This window comes from Astyanax mexicanus, chromosome 20 (genome assembly GCF_023375975.1).
Source record: "Astyanax mexicanus isolate ESR-SI-001 chromosome 20, AstMex3_surface, whole genome shotgun sequence".
Taxonomy (NCBI): domain Eukaryota; kingdom Metazoa; phylum Chordata; class Actinopteri; order Characiformes; family Acestrorhamphidae; genus Astyanax; species Astyanax mexicanus.
The window spans coordinates 16,016,930-16,040,722 of record NC_064427.1 but is presented as its reverse complement, the minus strand read 5'-3'; the positions used below and the strand labels follow the sequence as shown (position 1 = coordinate 16,040,722).

At 38.8% G+C, this 23,793-nt stretch overlaps 1 protein-coding gene across 4 annotated transcripts in view; it reads right to left on the bottom strand.

Annotated features, from left to right (window-relative positions):
- The window catches only part of LOC103039720 (spermatid perinuclear RNA binding protein), a 156,256-nt gene that overhangs the window by 26,147 nt on the left and 106,316 nt on the right, over nucleotides 1-23,793 (bottom strand). For all 4 annotated transcript variants that reach the window (XM_049468460.1, XM_049468462.1, XM_022680950.2 and 1 more), the window contains exons 7-11: nucleotides 16,354-16,445; nucleotides 14,558-14,653; nucleotides 13,015-13,126; nucleotides 8,608-8,705; nucleotides 1,736-1,841 (exon numbers count right to left, since the gene is read on the bottom strand). In XM_049468460.1, the coding sequence (XP_049324417.1) occupies nucleotides 1,736-1,841; nucleotides 8,608-8,705; nucleotides 13,015-13,126; nucleotides 14,558-14,653; nucleotides 16,354-16,445 (504 nt within the window). The remainder of the gene's footprint in view (nucleotides 1-1,735; nucleotides 1,842-8,607; nucleotides 8,706-13,014; nucleotides 13,127-14,557; nucleotides 14,654-16,353; nucleotides 16,446-23,793) is intronic.

Sequence of the window (23,793 nt, the reverse complement as noted above, 5' to 3'; positions counted from 1 at the left end):
AACCAATACCAACACACACACACATCCCAACACTCACACACACACCATTAACACACCTACTGCATTACTAAAACAACCAATACCCACACACACACACACACACACACCAATAACACACCTACTGCATTACTACAACAACCAATACCAACACACACACACATCCCAACACTCACACACACACCAATAACACACCTACTGCATTACTACAACAACCAATACCAACACACACACACATCCCAACACTCACACACACACCATTAACACACCTACTGCATTACTACAACAACCAATACCCACACACACACACACCAATAACACACCTACTGCATTACTAAAACAACCAATACCAACACACACACACATCCCAACACTCACACACACACCAATAACACACCTACTGCATTACTACAACAACCAATACCAACACACACACACATCCCAACACTCACACACACACCATTAACACACCTACTGCATTACTATAACAACCAATACCAACACACACACACATCCCAACACTCACACACACACCATTAACACACCTACTGCATTACTACAACAACCAATACCCACACACACACACACCAATAACACACCTACTGCATTACTATAACAACCAATACCAACACACACACATACACACACACACACACACACCATTAACACACCTACTGCATTACTACAACAACCAATACCAACACACACACATACACACACACACACACACACACCATTAACACACCTACTGAATTACTACAACCAATACCAACACACACATCCCAACACTCACACACACACCATTAACACACCTACTGCATTACTACAACAACCAATACCAACACACACACATACACACACACACACCATTAACACACCTACTGAATTACTACAACAACCAATACCAACACACACACACATCCCAACACTCACACACACACCATTAACACACCTACTGCATTACTACAACAACCAATACCAACACACACACATACACACACACACACCATTAACACACCTACTGCATTACTAAAACAACCAATACCAACACACACACACACATCCCAACACTCACACACAAACACCATTAACACACCTACTGCATTACTACAACAACCAATACCAACACACACACACCATTAACACACCTACTGCATTACAACAACCAATCACAGTAAACTCAATAGCACACCTGAAACACATATGCTTACACACATACACACACACACACACACATACACCCACATGCACACACCCACACACACCCTGAAACATACCTTCTATCTGACAATATTTTAAAATAACTTTCGATTTAAAAGCAATAAAATTTGTGATTTTTAAAGAGAACCTCTCAAAATCTCAAATGGAATAGCGTGGCTATGGATATGTATAATTAAAAACAACATATGAAAAACACAATGTAAATTCGCAACACATATCACATTTCGGGCCAATGGGTTTTTAAACAAGCTCTTGTTGAATTAAAGAAGTAAAGACTTTAAAATATATCTTAAATATGTTGGTAATTTGTCTTTTATTTTAAATGTTTGAATTTTGCATGTGAAATTCTTAATTAAATGTAATATGTTTAAATATTATTTTAATATATGTAACCAAAACTGTGTAGTGGAGAAACATGACTGTAATTTTGTAAAATTGTATGTATTTGTGTCTGTATAATGTTTTGCAAAAAAAAAAAAAAAGGACTTTATATAAATTGATATAAAATGAAACACACCTTCTTTGTCTGACCAGGGGTATTTCTGTGAGGGTTTGCTGGAAGGAAGGGGATCCATCTCTAAAACCTTGTAGATCTGCCCGAACGCCATCAGCCGGAGAAAATGCTGCAAAAACAAATTAAAAACACAAACATTAGACCAGATACAGCAGCAGAACTGTTCTACAGTATCTGTGCGTGTTGATAAAGTTATGTCTCAGGTAGATGCGTAAATGATTAAGGTGTGGTCTGATTAGATACTTAGGCCTATTGTAAACCCCATGTAAGGTGTTTTGTGATGCTCATTGCTATCTTACTACCCGTCAACAGTCTATTTCACACCTTGCACCTGTGCTGTTAAAATAGCATCAGAGTTTAGTAATATATCTACACTGATGGACGTGGTGGTCTGGAAGAGAGGTGCGTTCAGGTAAATTTCTGGCGTGTTTCTATCTTGGTGGTGGGAAATATAGGTGCGCCACTGACTGATTAAAAGATTAAAACCACGCAAGGTTTACTTTTCCTGCTGTTACAATAGCAAAGACACGCGGACATGCCTTAAATCTTGCTGTGTGATACTCATTTGACTGGTGCGCTATAGATTACTAAAATTGGGCCCTAAGAATAAAAGTCCCTCAACTAAAAAACATTCAAAAACTTAAAAATAAATAATTGTCTGCAAGATTGAACACTTCTTTGACCTGCTTGGTCACCAGATATATTACCAATGTAGTGTGGAGCAGGATCTACAGGCCCAGATGTAACATGGTTCAGCAAATGTGCTGCATGATGCCATATGGAAACTTTATACCTCCAAACCCAATTGTATATCATTTATCCAAGATAGAGGCTCCGACTGAGTACTAGATATAGACTCCTTTTATTTGTACAGTTTTCCTCATTAAATTTACTGCATTTTCTGGACTATAAGGTGCACCTGATTATAACACGCACTAGCAATAAACTTATTTTTTCTGGTCTACTTTTATACATAAAACACACCAGATTATATGCTAAATTATTTTTTGACAAAAGCTAAGTTAAGTTTAAGCTAAGTTAATTTTAACAAAATCGTAATTCTTAAACCTTTTAACCACTCAAACGAGTGCTGGATGTAAATCTACACAGATTTCTCTCCTGAAAACTGTTTATTTGGGTGAGTAAAGTGCTTCCATTTATTTACAGTAAGCTTAGATTTACAGATTTCCACTAAGGCTGGGTGCAGCAGCAATAGCATTAGCAGCTAACTACAAGTGCTAGCCACAGTTAGTGGCTAATGCTGTCTGACAGTGCTACACTGAGGAACCCTGAGTGTTCCGGTAAACCAGGGTGATATTAGCTAGCGATTCGTCCCATGTAGCTTATTTTAACACTATAAATGCACAGACTACAGTCCTGTATACTCACCTCTGAACAGCAAAAGAGCTAGTTAGCGGCCAATGCTAATAGCCGAAAACTCACTCTTATAACTCTGTACTTCATTGGAGTGGCTTTACTGCTCCTTAATACCTGACTGGTAGAATTCGTACATAAGGAGCACCGGATTACTAAAAGGAGCTCCCAAAGATTTTTGGGAAAATTTAAGGATTTTAAGTGCACTCTATTATTGGAATCACTCTAATATATCATCATTATATTTACACATATATTCACTCAGTTGACAATGAGTGTGTGTACGTGTGTACACACACACATACACACACACACTGAGGAGTATTAAGGTCATATAATAAACTTCATGGACACATTTGAAAGGTCATTTATAGAACAATGCTGAGCTTTCTGATTCCTACGATACAGACACCCGCACGCTTCTCTTCACACACACTTACCCACACACACTTCCTCACACACACACAGCCGCTGCACTATTTTTCACCTTGATGAAACACTAAGTGCTGAGCCGTGGCCCTGGGGTCGTGAAGCTGCTCAGTAACAGCAGTGTGTTTGGCTGGAGGTCCTGCGTTTCAGTTATGAAAAAAAAACGACCCCTATCCGACCCGGTCAGCACCAACGAGTCACATTAACAGCAGAAGCAGGGGGTCCAGATCCTCCAGAAATGAGAAATGAAACACCCCCAGACTAACACTACAGGGGGGGCGTTAACAGCACTATTCTTCATCCTGTTCCCTCCAAAAAACAGCACTGGACTCTTTATAAACCTGACCGGGTTGCAGCATTAATGCTTAAAATCCCATTAGAACTGAATCAGGTTTACAGAGGGAGGCAGGATTAATGTAGATATTACCAGAAATTACAAAGACGGCTGTAAAACACGTCATACAAATAATTTCGAAATGTAAATATATCATAATTTATAGCATCAAATTCTGTCATCTTTTCTCAAGTATAGAGATGCTTCAGGAGGTGACTAGTTTCATAATGCATGGTACAGATCATGTCTGTCACTCTGTGGCGAACCCAAACTCAAACCTGAAACCTCCACACTCAAACACAAACCTCAAAGCTCCATACCCAAACACAATCCTTAAAGTTCCACAATCAAACCTGAAACCTCCACACTCAAACTCAACCCTCAGAGCTCCACACTCAAAGCTTCATACCAAAACACAATCCTTAAAGCTCCACACTCAAACCAGAAACCTCCACACTCAAACTCAATCCTCAGAGCTCCACACTCAAAGCTTCATACCAAAACACAATCCTTAAAGCTCCACACTCAAACCAGAAACCTCCACACTCAAACTCAATCCTCAGAGCTCCACACTAAAAGCTCCATACCCAAACACAATCCTTAAAGTTCCACACTCAAACCTGAAACCTCCACACTCAAACTCAATCCTCAGAGCTCCACACTCAAAGCTCCATACCAAAACACAATTCTTAAAGCTCCACACTCAAAGCTCCATACCAAAACACAATTCTTAAAGCTCCACACTCAAACCTGAAACCTCCTCACTCAAACTCAATCCTCAAAGCTCCACATTCAAAGCGCCACAAACAAAGCTCAACACTAAAATTTAACTCTAAAAAGCTCCACACTTAAAGCTCTGCACTAAAATTTAACTCTAAAAATCTCCACACTTAAAGCTCCACTCTCAAACTCAAACCTTCTCACTCAGACTCAACCCTTAAACCTCCAAACCCAAACTCAAACCTCTACACCTGAACTCAATCCTCAAAGCTCAACACTCAAAGGTTCATACCTAAACACAATCCTTAATGCTCCACAGTCAAACTCCTTTCCTCAAACCTCTACACTCAAGCCTGAAACCTCAAACCTGAAAACTCAAATCTTAAACCTCCACACCCAAACTTAATTCTATAATCACCACACTCAAACTCAACCTCAAACCTTCACACTCAAACTAAATCATCAAAGCTTCACTCTCAAACTCAAACCTTCACACTCAAACCTGAAACCTCCACACCCAAACTTAATTCTCAAATCACCACACTCAAACTCAATTCCCGAAGCTCCACACGCAAACTCAATCATCAAAGCTCCACACTCAAACTCAACCCTCAAAGCTCCACACTCAAACTCAACCCTCAAAGCTCCACACTCAAACTCAATCCTCAAAGCTTCAAACTCAAACTCAATCATCAAAGCTCCACACTCAAACTCAATCATCAAAGCTCCACACTCAAACTCAATCCTCAAAGCCCCACACTCAAACTCAACTCTCAAAGCTTCAAACTCAATCATCAAAGCTCCACACTCAAACTCAATCCTCAAAGCCCCACACTCAAACTCAATCAGCACAGCTCCACATTCAAACTCAAACCTCAAAGCTCCACACTCAAACTCAACCCTCAAAGCTCCACTCTCAAACTCAATCCTCAAAGGTTGACTCAAACTCAATCATCAAATCATCACACTCAAACTCAATCATCAAATCACAGAGTCTCACAGTGCAACAGTCAGAGAATCAAGAACAAAGAGCAAGACTTAGTCAGAGAGAAACAGAGAGACGTCTCAGAGAGAGAGAGAGAGTTTACGGCATCAGAGAGAGAGTCAGACAGTGAGACAGAGAGTCAGACAGACAGCCAAAGCCAAAGAGAAACAGAAAGAGAGAGACAGACAGAGACGCTGAGAGTCAGACAGAGAGTCAGACTCAGACACTGAGCCCTAATGATGGGCTCAAACCTCAAAGCTCCACACTCAAACTCAACCCTCAAAGCTCCACACTCAAACTCAATCCTCAAAGCTCCACATTCAAACTCAATCAGCACAGCTCCACACTCCAACTCATTCTCTTTAATTTAAACACAACCCAAGTAGGCCTTTAAATTCAGCAATTATAAGCTTTTGTATTCCATTGAATTCAACTGTGCAGGTCATCTGCAGCTTTACACAAAAAGTAACACACACACACACACACACATGCACGTGTGCGCACATGATGAATCCCATCTGAGACTATGACAAAATTGCAGTCAGAACACAGTCACACTATTACAACAAAGAAATCCCCCAAAATCACCTGCACTCAGCAAATTACAGCGTTTTACTAAACAACCAGCAACCAATCAGAGCACTGTAAATATCCACTCTGAAACTGATCTGGGTTTATTAATCTAACAGAGTGACGGAGCTACAGAACCTGAGCCAAGCGCAGCAGCAACACACTGACCCCAGAACAGCCCACGCAGTAATTACAATAATAATAATTATAACTATAAAATCACACTGAAATTATTCTGAAACACTTCTCACCATGCTGCACTAACCAGTGAGAATTTATAATGAAAAGTTTATGATAATTTATTAATTTTCCAAAAACCAAAACAAGCCATTAGGATTCTGTAGAGTCAGTAGAGCGGAGGAGAAACGCTGACTCTACTCTTCCTCTCTGAATTCCCCCCATTTATTACACCCAGCATTTCTGCTGTTTGTGGAAGTTTTATTTTATGATAATAGACTGCAGAGAGAGAGACTGACCAATCAGATACAGAGGGAGAAAGAGAGAGAAAAGAAAAAGAGAGGGAGAAAAAAGAGAGAGGGTCAAAAGAGAGAGACTGACCAATAAGATACAGAAAGAGAAAGAGAGAAAAGAGAAAGAGAGAGAGAGAAAAGAGAAAGAGAGGGAGAGAAAAGAGAAACAGAGGGTCAAAAGAGAGAGAGACTGACCAATCAGATACACAGAGAGAGCGAGAGAAAAGAGAAAGAGATGAAAAGAAAAGAGAGATAGAGGGTCAAAAGTGAGAGAGAGAAAGAGAGACCAATCTGATACAAAGAGAGAGACAGCCTCAAGAGAGACAGTCAGAGTCAGAGAGAAAAAGTCAACAACACAGAACCAGAGAAAAAAAAGAGAGACATTCAGAGAGAGAGAGAGAGAGAGAGAGAGAGAAATTGAGACCAACAGTGTAAATCTTAAGAGAGTAAGACAGTGAGTGTAAAAGAGAGAAAGAGATAAACAGAGTTTGGAGAGAGAGACAGGTGTTATTTGCAATTCATGCCAACAAAGCTAAAAAAAAAGCTATTTTAATTTGACAGAAAGACAAAGAGAGACAGATCAAGAGACACAGAGAGAGTCAAGAAATCTCAGAGTCTCAGAATAAGAGTCAGAGGATAAAAAACAGAAAGAGTAAGGAAGGAAAACCGAGTCAGACAGACAGATGCCCAGAGTCAAAGAAATACAGAGAGAAAGAAAGAGTCTTCAAAACCAACAGAGCGAATCACAGATAAAGAAAGAAAGGGAGACAGAGAGAGAAATGGAGACGGAAAGAGAAATGGAGAGAGAGAGAGAAAAAGGGAGAGAGAGACATAGCCAGAAATAGAGAGAGGCAGAGAGACAAAAGGACAGGCAGAGAAAAATGGAGAGAGAGAGAGACAGAGAGAGAGAAAGAGAGGGAAATTGAGAAACAAATTGACAAAGGGAGAGACTGTGAGAGAAATGGAGAAACAGAGAGAGAAAAGGAAGAGACAGAGAGACAGGGAGAGATAGATAGAGAAAGGGAGAGACAGAGAGAGAAAGGGAGACACAGAGTCTCACAGTGCAACAGTCAGAGAATCAAGAACAAAGAGCAAGACTTAGTCAGAGAGAAACAGAGAGACGTCTCAGAGAGAGAGAGAGTTTACGGCATCAGAGAGAGAGTCAGACAGTGAGACAGAGAGTCAGACAGACAGCCAAAGCCAAAGAGAAACAGAAAGAGAGAGACAGACAGAGACGCTGAGAGTCAGACAGAGAGTCAGACTCAGACACTGAGCCCTAATGATGAGACGTCTCAGTTTCACCTTCATTCAAAAAGAATGACACCAGAGATCTCAGAGGTCTTCTGTAACACACACTCACACACACACACACACACACACACACACCCACACCCACCCACACACACCCACCCACACACACTCACCCACACACACTCACCCACACACACTCACCCACACACACTCACCCACACACACTCACCCACACACACACTTTAACTAAACCCAGACACTGTTCAGGGTTGCTGGATTCAGTGGCACCATTTTCCCAGGTTCATTAGAAAGCCAGCCTTCAGGGTGCTGCTCTTAGAAAGTGTGTGTGTGTGTGTGTGTGTGTATGGGAGAGACGAGGCTCAGTGCTGACAGCAGTGTTGTACACACTTGAAGCATAGCCGAGGAGCAAAGATAAGGCTAATGTGTGTGTGTGTGTGTGTATGTGTGTGTGACACAGCTGTAATCTGAAGACTGCAGAGATAAGATAAGCTGTTCTAAGAAGACAGCTCTCTTCAGCCTTAGAGGGTGGCTATTACACTACCCACACACACACACACACACACACACACACACACAATTGGTGGTTTAGCTGTCTGAACAGAACGGTTAATAATTGATGATCAGGGGTATGTATAATGAGTCAGTCGGTGAGCAGAGTGGTGTGCAGGTGAAGGTGAGCAGTATGATGCTGGGTGGCAGTGTCGGGGTGGGGGGGGGTCACCTGTGCGCTGTAGGTAACTGCCTCCGCCTCCTCGTCCGTCATGCCTGACAGAGTGTCCGTCGGCTCTTTTTCACACGGATCGTGCAGCCCTGGTCCCCCTGCAGGTAAAAATAATAAATAAATAAACGATTAAATAAATAAATTAAATACAATAAGTTAAATACAAATAATAAAATAATCAATCACTCTTACATGAACATTCCAACAAATCACATCCACTGATAATAGAGATTTAATATTGCATTAATGCCCCAGTCTAAGGAAGACAACTCATTTGTAATAATTTTGACATGTTCAAATTTACTTTAATATTCAACAATGTATTTAATATTTTCATATTTAAAATAAAAAAATGGAAGAGCTGTGGGTAATGTTTCCATTGGCTTTATACTCCACAAATATAAAGAATAAACATTTGTGTATTTATTGTGCAACAACTGTATACAATTGGGATGGGCACTGGGTGATGTATGGGTTTAGGGGCGGGACAGGAGGAAGAGCTGATTGGCTCTGATGGCAGTGAGACCCAGATGGTTCGACGTCAACCATTAAACATCAAAAATGTTATAATGATGGAACTGGCACTCATCAGGACCACCCCAGGATATAAAGAGTTGCAGAGGATGGGTGCACCATAAAGTACACACACGTTTATTGTAGTTTTGATATTTGATGTTAACAGCTTCTGCTTATGAAATATAATGTATTTAAGGGTCAGTGGGTGATGTATGGGTTTAGGTGTGAGGCAGGAGAAAGAGCTGATAGGCTGCAACCGCAACACACACCACTTTCCTGTCCTCCAAACAAGCTCATCCAAAGACACAAGCATTTCTTATGTAAGCAGATGAATTATTAATGCCTGAATCTTTCGTATTAATTAATGATGATCAGATAAAAGCAGATGTGTATTGGGAATAGATTGGTTACTGCGGCGTTAGGGAAATGGGGTTAGAATTCCTGGATGAATCAAAGCCTCGCAAATGAAACTTAAAGCTGAAATTGATGCCATTACTCCTTCCTCTGATGTTCTTTCCCCTTGAATTCTCTCTATTCCATCGGGAGCTTCAGGAGGTCTGTTTTAAGTGCTGTAACGGATGATGGAGCAGCTGGATTGAAGCTGGATTAACTGGGCAGTGTGTTCAGGTTAAGTAAGTGTGAAGAGAACAAGTTCGGGTCATTACAGAACCATAAAAGGATAAAATGAAATGCAGCATTCAGCTACCAGCACATTAAGAGCTGTTGCACAAATGGAAAAACTACCATCCAGCCCACAGATAGAGAATCCGTCTATTACCTATTACCTATTATCTATTGTCTGTTATCGCTCTTCATTTTCAATTTAGAAAATCAGAAAATAAAAAAAATAATAATTAATTTTAAAAAAAGGAAGGCAGAGAAAAAGAATGGTGAGAACAGTGATGCGAAAGAAGCCATATCTGCAAGCACGCCACAAAACACAAAAGCAAAAGCACACCTCAGACGACTCTGTTTGTGGCGTGCTTGCAGAAATGGCTTCTTTCGCATCACTCTCCCATACAGCTTCTACTTGTGAAAAGTGCGCTGTATTGTTGACCGATGCACAGTGACACCATCTGCAGCAAGATGATGCTGCAGCTCTTTGGAGGTGGTCTGTGGATTGTCCTTGACTGTTCTCACCATTCTTCTTCTCTGCGTTTCTGATATTTTTCTAGGCCTGCCACTTCTGGGCTTAACAAGAACTGTCCCTGTGGTCTTCCATTTCCTTACTATGTACTTTTTGTATCCTTCCCCTGAACAACTATGTTGAACAATCTTTGTTTTTAGATCATTTGAGAGTTGTTTTGATGAGCCCATGATGCCACTCTTCAGAGGAGATTCGAATAGGAGAACAACTTGCAATTGGCCACCTTAAATACCTTTTCTCATGATTGGATACACCTGGCTATGAAGTTCAAAGCTCAATGAGGTTACCAAACCAATTTTGTGCTGCAGTAAGTCAGTAAAAAGTGGTTAGGAGTGTTCAAATCAATAAAATGATAAGGGTGCCCATACTTTTGCACCGGTCACATTTTGGTTTAATGCATATTGCACATTTTCTGTTAGTACAATAAACCTCATTTCAATCCTGAAATATTACTGTGTCCATCAGTTATTAGATATATCAAACTGAAATGGCTGTTAATAGGGGTGCCCAAACTTTTTCATATGACTGTATATCATGATATACCACATTTAAGTATGTTTTCAGTTATTCTTTCAAAAAATATGACAAAATAATATCATTGCTTACTTTTTTCCAACTTTATTTCAAAGTGACATTAAACCAAACTTTCACAAATGAGAATTACTACCTTTTAGTGCAGCGACATATACAGGTGCTGGTCAACGAATTAGAATAATTTGAAATAGTGCAATCATGAAATTCTTTGAATGCATTTTTTGTGCAGAAAGCAAATCAGGTGTTCACCGCACCTGTCCTACTCGTTAGACTAATCACAGAACTCGTTACCTGGAAAAAAATTTGCTCAGCTGAGCTTTCCAAAAGGCCCATTTAGGCCATTTAACTGTGACACTGTTGTTTTATTGAATTAGAATAATGGAGAAACCGTTTCATTGAATTAGAATAATTTTTATTATAATTACAATCATCACTTTCTCAGTATTTTGTGGCTGCCCCCTTGGCTTGTATGACTGCCTGAAGTCTCCGCGGCATCGATTTGACCAGCTTGTCGCAAGTTTCCGCACTCACAGCTTCCCAGGCAGTGGCGATGTTCTGCTTCAGATGGTCCAGCGTAGTAGGCTTTCTGTCGCGAATTTTCCGCTTGACGATGGCCCAAAGGTTTTCAATGACATTGAGGTCAGGCGAGTTGGCCGGCCATGCCAAAACTTCAAGCAGTTTTTTTAGTGAACCAATCTTTGGTCGACTTTGCCGCATGAGCCGGTGCAAGATCCTGTTGAAATATGAATTCTTCTTCGCCGAACTGTTCCTCAACAGTCGGAATCAGGAACGTTTCCAGAACATCTTGATATAAGGCAGCATTGACAGTCTTCTTGAGGAAGCAGAGTTTCCCTACGCCTCGAGCGGACATGCATCCTCAGACCATAACGCTCTGGGGAAACTTGACGGATCTTTTCACGCACTCGTGGTTGTAGGTTTCGCCACCACGACGCCAGACACGAGGACCTTGGTCACCGAAGGAGATGCAGAAGCGTGATTCGTCACTGAAGACCACTTTCTGCCAGTCTTCAGCAGTCCACTCGCCGTGTTCTTTGGCCCACTTCAGCCGTTTCTCCATTTGTTTCTTGTTCAGCATCGGTTTTACTGCTGGAACGCGAGATTTGAAGCCGAGTTCGCGCAGACGACGGTAAGTGGTTGATCTGGAGACGTCAGCGCCGGTCTGCTTGTTCCACAAGTCGGTGAGCTCGGAAGTGGACTTGAACCGGTTGCTGACTGCGATCTTTCTCAGCTGCTTGTTGTCGCGAGCAGAAGTTTTTCGGACGCCGGAACAGTTGGTGCGCTTGCTGCAGTTTTTCTTGAGAGCTTTGCAGACGGAAGACTGGCTGATGCCGAGCTGCTCAGCAATTTTAGTTTGGGTCAAGCCTTGTTGGCGAAGGGCTTGAATTTGAGCCACTATTCCGGTTGAGAGGTCGCGCTGCTTACCCATGATTGATTTTACAACTTAGAAATTCTACTCAATCCTGACTTTATACTGCACAGTGAACACTCTTCACAGAAAACAAAAATTCGAGCATTTATTCTAATTCAATGAAACGGTTTCTCCATTATTCTAATTCAATAAAACAACAGTGTCACAGTTAAATGGCCTAAATGGGCCTTTTGGAAAGCTCAGCTGAGCAAATTTTTTTCCAGGTAACGAGTTCTGTGATTAGTCTAACGAGTAGGACAGGTGCGATGAACACCTGATTTGCTTTCTGCACAAAAAATGCATTCAAAGAATTTCATGATTGCACTATTTCAAATTATTCTAATTCGTTGACCAGCACCTGTATGTATCAAATGAAAAAAGATGATTTATACAAGTATTTAAATTGAGATATCAAAATAAACTCAATTAACATTTTTTAAAGTGACCTTCAAATAACGTAAAGCAGCGCCATGTCGTAAAACCACATATTGAAGCTTTTTTTTTGACAAGATTACTTTATTATTACTTATATAAACCGAGTTTATGCAAAGTGACCACGCCAATACATTTATCGTAGCCTACTTTATATATTTGCATGAATAATTGATAAAATTACTGTAGAAACGATAGTGACAATAGAAAGTAAGTAGCATGATAGACACTTTTCTATCGTCCCCACAATATTTATCGTCATATCGCACAGCACTAAGTGTAAGATATAATAATATATAATATTATATATTATAAATATGGTTCTCTCAGGTGTGAGATATCTGTTTACCTGGCAGTAAAATCCCAGAGGCCAGGCACTCCATCACTCTGCGTAAAGCCTCTCCAGCTCCGAGAGGACGGTTACACGTCGCTATAGCCTTCTCACACAGCAGCTCCAGAGGCTACAACACAAAAACATCAGATAAACACAAAAAACACCAAGTCTAAACACGACTCCAGTTCATTCTCCTTTCACACTATTTACAATGTTGTAATTGAATCACCTGTTTACACTACTACTGTGGTTTATTGTCTGTTACAAAATTCAGCCTTGTATATTTTCTATTCTTCTGTGTTTTAATTTATGTTTAAATATGTTTCTTATTGTATTGTGTTGTTGCTGCTGGATGCCTACATTTTCTTCAGAATAAATAAAGTGCCTGTCTGTCTGTCTCTATCTAGTCACCCAGATTGGGAATTGAACCCCAGTTTCCCACATGATGTGGTAGCTTACTGACAGGGGGTGGTGTTATCCACTGCACCACACCAACCACAAGTCATAATGTTAAGGGTTAAGGGCCCAACAGTGGCCCCAGCCAAACGACTACCGAACTCACAACCTTGTCTTCGTCGACCTGATGCTCTTATGACTGAGCCACCACTGCCCACCCAATACGAGTGTGAATGAGAGAGTAAACTGAACCAGTATGAATAAGGGATTTCACAACAACAGTGTAAAGAGGGGTATAAAGCTACATGTTGTGAATGGAGAATTAACTGGAATATTATTAATACGATCTTTAACTACAACAGTGTGAATGTGATTTGGGCAATAAACCAGAATGATGTGAATGAGGGATTTAATTACAACTGTGGGAACAGGGACGTAAACCCCAATATTGGGTTTATGAAAATATTGGCTCAACTGAAGGAGTGAAAAATTTGGAAATAATCTGGGACAGAATTAAATGGGGAACAAGAACAATATGAAAAAGGTATTTAACTACAACAGTGTGAATGTAATTTTGGCAAATGTGAATGGGGGTTCAGTAACAACACTGAATAGGAGCATAAATCCCAATATTGTAAAAGTGGCAGTTAACTAGATTAGTATGAATTGTGGATTTAACTAGTGTGAATGTAATTTAGGCAGTAAACTGGAATACTGTAAATAAAGGATTTATTACAACCGAGGGATATATAAACCCCAAAATTGTGAGTATATGAAATAATCTGGAATAGATTAAATGGGAAACAGAAACAGTATGAATAGGGGATTTCCCTACAACAGTGAGAATTGAAGAATAATCTGGAATAGATTAAATAGTGAAATGGGCAACTGGAACAGTCTGAACTGGGGATTCAACCACAACATTGTGGATAGTAGAATAAACTTAAAACAGTATGAGTAGAGAATCCAACCATTCATTTTATTACATTTTATTAATATAATATGTCATTTTTATTTATGAATGGAATGTGGTGGAGAGCATTCAGTGTGAACAGAAGAGAACACTCTATATAAAGTTAATATAAGGTAGTTTAACACTCCAGTCTGAATTTTTAATAGTCCTGCCCTGATCATCTAATGAAAACATCCATCTCACACTTACCCATCCTTTCAGCGGCTCCCAGGCAGGTACTCTATTACACATATCCCTCAGAATCCGTAAAACGATCACGCCCGACTTTAATCCGTTCACTCTGGCCTATAGGAACACAGCGCACGATTAGTGAGCGACCGAGACGATGACCTCATCCACATCACAATCACTCCTCACTACAGCTCACTCTGCATCACTCCACCCTACACAGCTCACTCTGCACTCTGTTAGTGTGAGCGTGAGTCAGATCACGTGACCCCGGTGATCTTTATTTAGTGATCAGGGTCCGGCGTGTTAATGTTGATGGTGCGAGGGACCCACGTTGGGTAAGGTGGCGAAGGGGAAGAACAGTGCAGGAAAGCACTAAACACATTTTAATGACAAACAAGCAGGTAAAACAGAACACGGCTACGTTCACACAGCAGATAAACACGACCCAAATCTGATCTTTTCACCAAATACAGTGTTAATTTCAGGCTGTTCACACTATCGTTTTAAAATGTGACCAGAATCAGAGGAACTGTACAGCATTTCAGCTCACTGTGGCTGAACCCCCCCCCATGTAATTAAGCCATGGATACTTTTTATAAATTTATATATATTTTTAGATAGGCTTCTCAATATGCTAGTTTTTTTTTTATTGGCAGATTAATTGAAATAATATGATCATTATTTAAAGCTATAAACATAGATTAATGACAAAATAATAATATATTTATACAGATAATCCCTTTTAAAAGGCAACAATCAATAGGGTCAATAAGGTTTTATCAGTAAAAAATATATATACAATGATATTAGAATCTAAAAAATGTTTCTGTTAAACTACACTCAAGTAAACACTAAGGCAAATACTAAGTAATTAAAAATTATGATTTAATACCACATATTGAGGTGGTCTAAATGGGAATTAAGAATTCAGTGTGTTTTTTGTAGCAAATCTAACAAATCTGTAAACTTTTACACATTATATTTTTAAAATTGCAAAATAATAATCTCACCAAATTACCTAAACCATGCTATATTCTTATTTTGGCCTCTCTCACAAAATACATAATATATATATATATATATATATATATGTTTTTTTTTTTCTAAATCATGATTAATCACAAAATATTGTTGTGATTAATAAAATATTTCCATACGTGTATCTATATATCCATTTATCTATATATCCATCCATCTGTTCATCCATATCCATCTATTCATTTATCTATCCATCTGTTCATCTATATATTCATCCATCCATCCATTAGTCTATATATCAATCAATCCATTCATCCGTCTATATATCCATCCAGCCACATCCATCCATCCATCCATCCATCCATCTCTGTCTGTCTGTCTGTACATCTATATCTATCCATTTATCTATTCATATTTATATGCCATTCATCTAGCCATAAATCTAATCATGCATTCATCTTTACATTTATCCATTCATTCTTCCATCTAGACATCTATATATCCATCTATCCATCTCTGATTAATTACATAAAATTAAAGTATAAATTTGAAGTATAAAATTCAGCACTATTTTTTTTGCTGCCTCACCAAAATAACACACAGTTTCATACGTGATGATTAAGAGCAGATTTGGGCCACATTACCCCGCAGTGTGAACGTATCCAAAAAAACGCAAAAATAAAACCAAATTATAACGATTGCTTTTGTAGCCTTACGATGTGATGGAGCTAAAGGTGGAGCGCTGACTCCGAGTCAGAGTCAGAATCAGAGTCAGAGTCAGAGTCAGAGTCAGAGGATCATAAGGCTACAATAACAATGAGAGAAACAGAGCCAACCTGGAACCATTTAGCATGTCGCAGAGAGGCCAGTGCCACCAGACACCTCTGTTTATCCAGCAGGTCCGCCGGCTCGCTCGCCTCAGCGCTGTCTATCGGCGAGAAGAACGGGACAGGAAATCAAATCACACTCATTACACACACACACTCACTTATATACACACTCACTACACGCTCACATATACACTCACGCACACACATGCCCATACACAATGGACAAGGAGAGATCTGTTAAGGTGGAGCGGAGCTGTAAAGCCCAGCGATTGGGTTCAGATCTGTTCATGAACCTGAGCTGCTGTTCTTCTGCTGCAGATCAAACTGCAGAAAACCCGACTGTAACATCAAACTAAATATATATTTGATATAATTTCAAGCAATAATTCCTGTCTAAAACTGTTTTAATTCTTAATTTCAACTTTAAACCCAGCATTTTTGGTTAACTATGTGAGGAAACACATATAAACACATTAAACATGATTTCAGCTACTGAAATTTTCAGTAAAGTAAAGTGCAGGGCTCCAGACTTTTACAACTGTCCCGAATCTTTCTGGCAGCAATCCAAACTGAAAATTTATAGATGTATCCATCTAGCCATTTATATCTATCCATACATCTATATCTATCCATACATCTATCCATTTAACCATCTATATCTATCCATACATCCATTTATCTATCTAGCCATCTATATATATCCATACATCCATTTATCTATCTAGCCATCTATATATATCCATCCACCTGTCCATGTAGCATTCCTTTATATATGCCATAAATCTATCCAGCAAGCCATCTATATCTAACCATTTATTTATCCATCTATATCTATCCATTAATTTATTCATCTATATCCATCCATCCATCTATCTATATCTATCCACCCATCCATCTATATTTATCCATATATCCATCTCTCTCATTCATCTATGCATCCAACCATCTATATTCATATATCTATCCATCCACCTGTCCATGTAGCATCCATATATATGCCATAAATCCATCCATCCATCCATCTATCCATCCATCCATCTCTATCCAGCCATCTATATTTACCTATTTATTTATCCATCTATATCTATATGTTCATCTATCCACCCATCCATCCATCCATCTATTCATCTGTCTATATCCACCCAACCAATTTATACCTATCCAATTATTTATCCATCCATACATCCCAAACTAAAAATTAAGTCTGTCTTTATATACATATATATTTTGTTATTTTAAAACCACTATTGTGTATTTATTTGAGTATTTTTTACAGCCCTGATGTCATCAGTTGTTTGGACTTTCTTGACTATACGCCGCTCTTCCTATACTCCTTGTATTGTTTTCATACCAGAAAGCTGATTGGCTTACTCTATGTTAAAAAGCCAGACTTTACCTGTAAACAGATTCTTATCTTATATTTATATCGTGCTTGGGACAGTGGGACCATATTAATCTGGAGCCCTGACTGTAAAATCCAAACTGCTTATTTTTTGCTTTTTTTCTATTTTTATTCTTAAAACCTTGACTGTTTTATCACTATTTGATGCTGCAGTCGTGTTTTCAACAGAGGAACAGCTCAGCACTGATTAACACTGCAACAAGTGTTAAAGACAGGCCTCAGAACAGCGTCTAGAACCCAAACGTTTAGTTTTATAGCGCAAGAGGGGTCACAGACAGCTGACCAAAATCCAGTGCATCCAAACGAGATGAGAATTTCCAGTCATCTCATTGGCTGACTGAAGTAGGGGTGTGGCTGGGTGGGTGGGATTGGCTGAAAGCTCTTAGCATGAGCAGATCAGTTTCTATTTCTAACTCCAATAAAACACAACGGGCCTGAAGAACGACCTTCAGAATTCAGATGAAGATAAAAATGAAGATTTCTGCACATGCTCAGAGTTTTAGCCAATCAGAGCCAGTCTGGTGCTCGGATCAGCACTGGAGTAAATGTTCACATGCAGTTACACTGTTAGAACACTCATCAGAAAGATAAAATAGAACACACACACACTTGATTTACCACTGGCACACTCCAGTTTTTAGTTAAAAAACACAATTGTGACATTATATATACACATATAGGTATGTAGTCCATTCAGCAATTCACAAAACCCTTGTTTTTAGTGTCAAAATGTCAAAATAATATGGTAGAACCATAATAGTAACTGTTAAAACTGTTATAATTTTTTTTAGTTTATTTTGGCTTTATTATTACGAATTAGTGATGCAGTCTTAATCTTACTGTAGTTTGTAAAAACGTCAAAAAACTTAAAGTTTGTTACTGCAGGGCTGCGGGGCTCTGGCAGCTGATGAAAAGCTGCATGACCGGGATTCAAACCTGTGATCTCACAATCACAGTGGCAGCACTTTAGCCTGCTGGACCACATGGTGCCCAAAATATTAATAATTCCAATTTATCCAATTTATCCAATGATGTTTTGTCCAAATAATCATTTAAATTGCTTAATAAAAATATAATATTAACGTACTGTATGTGAACACAATATTTTATTGTGTGTAACTTTTTAAAACATGCAGAACAAATAAAAAGGGATAAAGAATGTAGGTCCAGATATGGACAAAAAAAAAAAAATCTTAAAATCCTTACCAGGGGCTTACGGCTTAAGACACAGTTATCCCATTATTAGTACAATAATTCATAAATGCAACATAAAGCAAATATTTATATTTATATTATATTTTTTGGGAGCATCTATTTTGTAGTTATAATATTGTAAAAGCATTTTTTTTTTACAATTGCAAGTCACACACTCTCGCGCGCTCACTCTCACTCTCACACACTCACTCACACACACACTCACACACACTCTCACACACACTCTCACACACACTCTCACACACACTCTCACACACACTCTCACACACACTCTCTCTCACTCTCTCTCTCACTCTCTCTCTCACTCTCTCTCTCACTCTCTCTCTCACTCTCTCTCTCACTCTCTCTCTCACTCTCTCTCTCACTCTCTCTCTCACTCTCTCTCTCACTCTCTCTCTCACTCTCTCTCACACTCTCACACACTCTCACACACTCTCTCACACTCTCTCACACTCTCTCACACTCTCTCACACTCTCACACACTCTCACACACTCTCACACACTCTCTCACACTCTCTCACACTCTCTCACACTCTCACACACTCTCACACACTCTCACACACTCTCACACACTCTCACACACTCTCACACACTCACTTATCACACTCACACACTCACACACTCACTTATCACACTCACACACTCACTTATCACACTCACACACTCACTTATCACACTCACACACTCACTTATCACACTCACACACTCACACACACACACACACACACACACACACACACACACACACACACACACACACACACTCACACACTCACACTTACCTTCATCTCTCCCACCCAAACTAACTTATAATCAATCTGAATATCTGCAATCTGCATAATATATTGTGTAGTGCTGAGAAGTATATCGGTTCACAACTCCATAAAACACTGGATACGAGGTGCAAATAAAGTTCAAGATCAGTAACTACAGCCCTGTTTAAATATGTTTATACTGTACTATGAAGAATAAAATGAATACACACTGAATTGAAAAAACAATGTAATTAATACTAATGACAAAGATTTAACTTGTATTTTGCTTGTGCAGTAGAGTTTTTGACAAAAGAAATATCTATTTTGAATGCTTACATTTTAAGTATTTTAGGCTCATTTATTGTGTTAATAAAACTATATAGTAAAATATTTTGTTTTGTAAAGGACGGTGTATTAAAGTTGCTGGCGTATCTCTTTTTAAGGTCTATTGTTTACATTCTTTTACATCTGTTTTTCTGCTAATAAAGTCTGATTTCTTCATATATATATATATATATATATATATATATATATATATATATATATATATATATATATATATATATATATATATATATATAATATATATATATATATATATATATATATATATACACACACACTCAGAATTTTGAGAAATACTGTGATATATTTTTGGTCATACTGCCCAGCACTAGTTTAGTGTATATTCTGCAGTGTAGCTGTAGCTGCAGAACTGCAGTCTCTGGGCAGAAGTTTCTGAAGATGCTGCACTTTAGAAATAGACGTAGTGCAGAAAGAACACAATAAAGAAATGCAGAGCTCTGAGAGACGGAGGAGAGGAAAGAAAGGGAGGAGAGGAAAGAGGGGGAGAAGAGGGAGGAGAGGAGATTAATCATCCTGGTTTATGTGAAGGATCATGCGCTGCTAATGAGAACGTTAGTTTTTATTTTGCTTTTCCTGAATGGGTTTTTATCAGAGCAGCACAGCTGAGACCTCCTTAAGTGGAGCTTCTGTCAATTTGATATAAAGCCCCTATCTCTCCCTATCTCTATCTCTTCTCCTACATCTCCCCCCCTCTATCTTTCTTTCTCTATCTCTTCCCCTATCTCTATCTCTCTCTCTCTTTTTCTCTCTCTCTCTGTCTTTCCCTTGCTGCTCTCTCACTTCTCACTCCTCTCTCTCTATTCAACATCACAGTCTGGATCAAAGCAAAATGTAAAATGTTTTTTGTTTATTATTCATTTATTTTAATTACAGATTTTTTTAGTAAATACCAGCTGATCTGATGATGATAAGAATGATTCTTCTTACTATTTTACTATCTTTACTTATATATAAAAAAAATTGTACTATTTCCATTGCAATAATAGCCTGTGTGTGATTTTATATTCGTGTGTGATTTTTATTTCATAAACAATAAAAAAAATTGATTAAAAGTACATTAGTTCAAATTAGCTGTTAAATTGACTCGAGTACTGCTCTGGTACTACTGCTTTTCCAGTGTAGTGCACAACAAAACATTTAAAAATAAAGAAAACACATGACAATTTTCAAAACCTGGCAACCTAAAAGTCCTTCTAATTGAAGAATCACGCTTAACCCTTTCAGACCTGGATTGTCATCTCCAGTGATGGAAAAAATGTAAATATAATAATGCTGTTTTCTGTCTGTAATGCACAGAATAGAAGACTCTAATATTGTACTGTAAAATATATAGTATATAGCAAATAAATCAAAAGAACTTAAATCTTTAATTATTTTTTATATCGCATTAGAAGCCTGTGTATCTGATACTTTATATTTTATATTGACCTTTTTATTTCATTAATCATCTCTAAACCATACAAAAATCATGATTGATTGAGGGCTCCAGTTCTACTTTTTCACTGGTTTATAAAGTTTTTCATTGGCTTGTTCAAATCGGATGGAAAACAGAATACATTTAACCAAAACACTTAGAAATAAAGGAAACACATGGTGTCCATTGTAATGAATGCAGGGTCTGCAAGGGTTAAGTGCTTTTCAGTGTTTTCAGTGATGCATCACGGAGCAAATCCAGTTTCAAAGTCTTTACCAGGATTAAATGCCTTTTCTAAAAGACAGAAGATGCAGAAACCAATTAGTCCTCCATCATAAACACATTCCTCTTCTGCTTGATGGTCCGCGGTAAATACGGACACGCACTCGGCAGAGTGCAGCTGAATTTTTTTACTCCTCCTACAGCTTTTCAGACCAGCACAAATATGCCCAGGAAGAAAATCAATTACACTCTGACTTCCTGTTTGCAGCAGATTTACAACAGGGGGTATTGATCGCCGGACTGGTGGACACAAGGTGGGGGATAAAAGATCTATAGCTGGGGGACAGATGAGGGACAGGACAGATGAGGGACGGGGGACAGCGGTGTGACCAATGGCATCGCTTCATCTATATCTCGTCCTCCTTGTCAAAAAGAAAAAAAAAAAAAGCCTGGAGCTGAACTAACCTTCATAAATCCTTTTTTTTTTTTTTCTGTAAAATGACATTACACAGTGTGTAAAATCACATTTATTTATTGCTTCCACCTTAATCTATATTAACTTATAAAAAAACATATATTAGCAATAATTTTAGAGTTTTGATTCATCTAAACACAATGTTTATATACTTTACAATGGAGATGCAATCATTTTTTCCCAATGTTTTATTTACTCATCAAAAGTGGACTAGTTAAGAATTCCAGTTCTTTAAAAAAAGGACCTGTAGCTAAATAAGTTTAGTAGAGCTAAGCTAAGTAAACAAAACTGTAATAAAAAAGACTTTAAAAGAAAGTCAAACTTCAAAAGTGCTGGATGTTAATCTACTCAGATTTCTCTCCTGAAAACTGTTTATTTGGGTGAGGAGAGCACTTCTGTTTATCTACAGTAAACTTATTCCCAAATTCCCAAATTTCTCCAGCACTAAGGCTGGAGCATTAGCATTAGCAGGTAACTGTAAGCGGGTAATGCTAATAGTGCTAGACTGGGTTAAGAGCAAGCTACAGGCCGATAACACTGTGTGTGTGTGTGTGTGTGTGTGTGTTCTGATGAGTTTCTTTACAGATTGAGCCGTTTCTCAGAAGGACAGGGCCCTTGACCCTCCAGAAGAAATACGAGAGGTGCTGAGATCTACGACCCATCCCTCTCCTCCCCGTCCCTCCGCACTGTCATCCCTCTCTCCCTCCCTCCATCCTGTCATCCCTCATCCCTCATCCCTCACTCCGCTGCAGCGTTCAGCAGTGGATGTTCGGAGAAGACGGGTGTGAACAAGCAGAGCGAGTATCGATTTCTAAACCTGGATACACCCCCTGTTCCACTTCCCATCTCTCCATCATCACCAGCAACCAGAGAGAGAGAGAGAGAGAGAGAGAGAGAGAGAGACAGAAAAAGAAAAAAGAGTAGTGTCATAAATAGGGAAGAATAAGAAGGTGGATAAGAAGAAAAGATAAGGTGATAAGAGAAAAAGAATGACAGAAGAGAAAAATTACAGATAGAAAACAAGACACAGTAAGAGAGACAAAAAATTAAGATAAAGATTGAAAAAGAAAGAAGGGATAAGGGAGAAAGAGTATGAAATTAAAGAATGACAATGGGATAGAGAGAAGAAAAGAACAGAGAGAAGAAAACAATAAAGAAAAAAATAAGGAAAAAAGGAAAGAAATTATGAAAAAACGAGAGAGAAACGAGTAGGGAAGAAAGAAAGAAGGATGTATGATGGAGGATGTGATAGACCAATAAATAAAAATTGATAAAGAATAAGAGAGAAAATAGAATGACATTGAGAAAAAGAAAAAAGGAGTGATAGAAGAAACAGTAGAGACAGAAAAATGATATAAAGAAAGAAAGACAGAAAGACAGATGTAGGAAGAGTAGTGGTGTGTGTTTAAATGAGGGGTTGTCTGTGATTTTCCTGTCCTCCTTTCCTCCCTCACTCCTCACCACAGAGGGCTGATCCACCTCAGTCACAAAGCAGCCCACTCAAACCAGTGTGTGTGTGTGTGTGTGCGTGTGTGTGTGTGTGTGTGTGTGAAAAACTGTAGCATCTGAACCCTAAGAAACTGGCATGAGAGAGGTA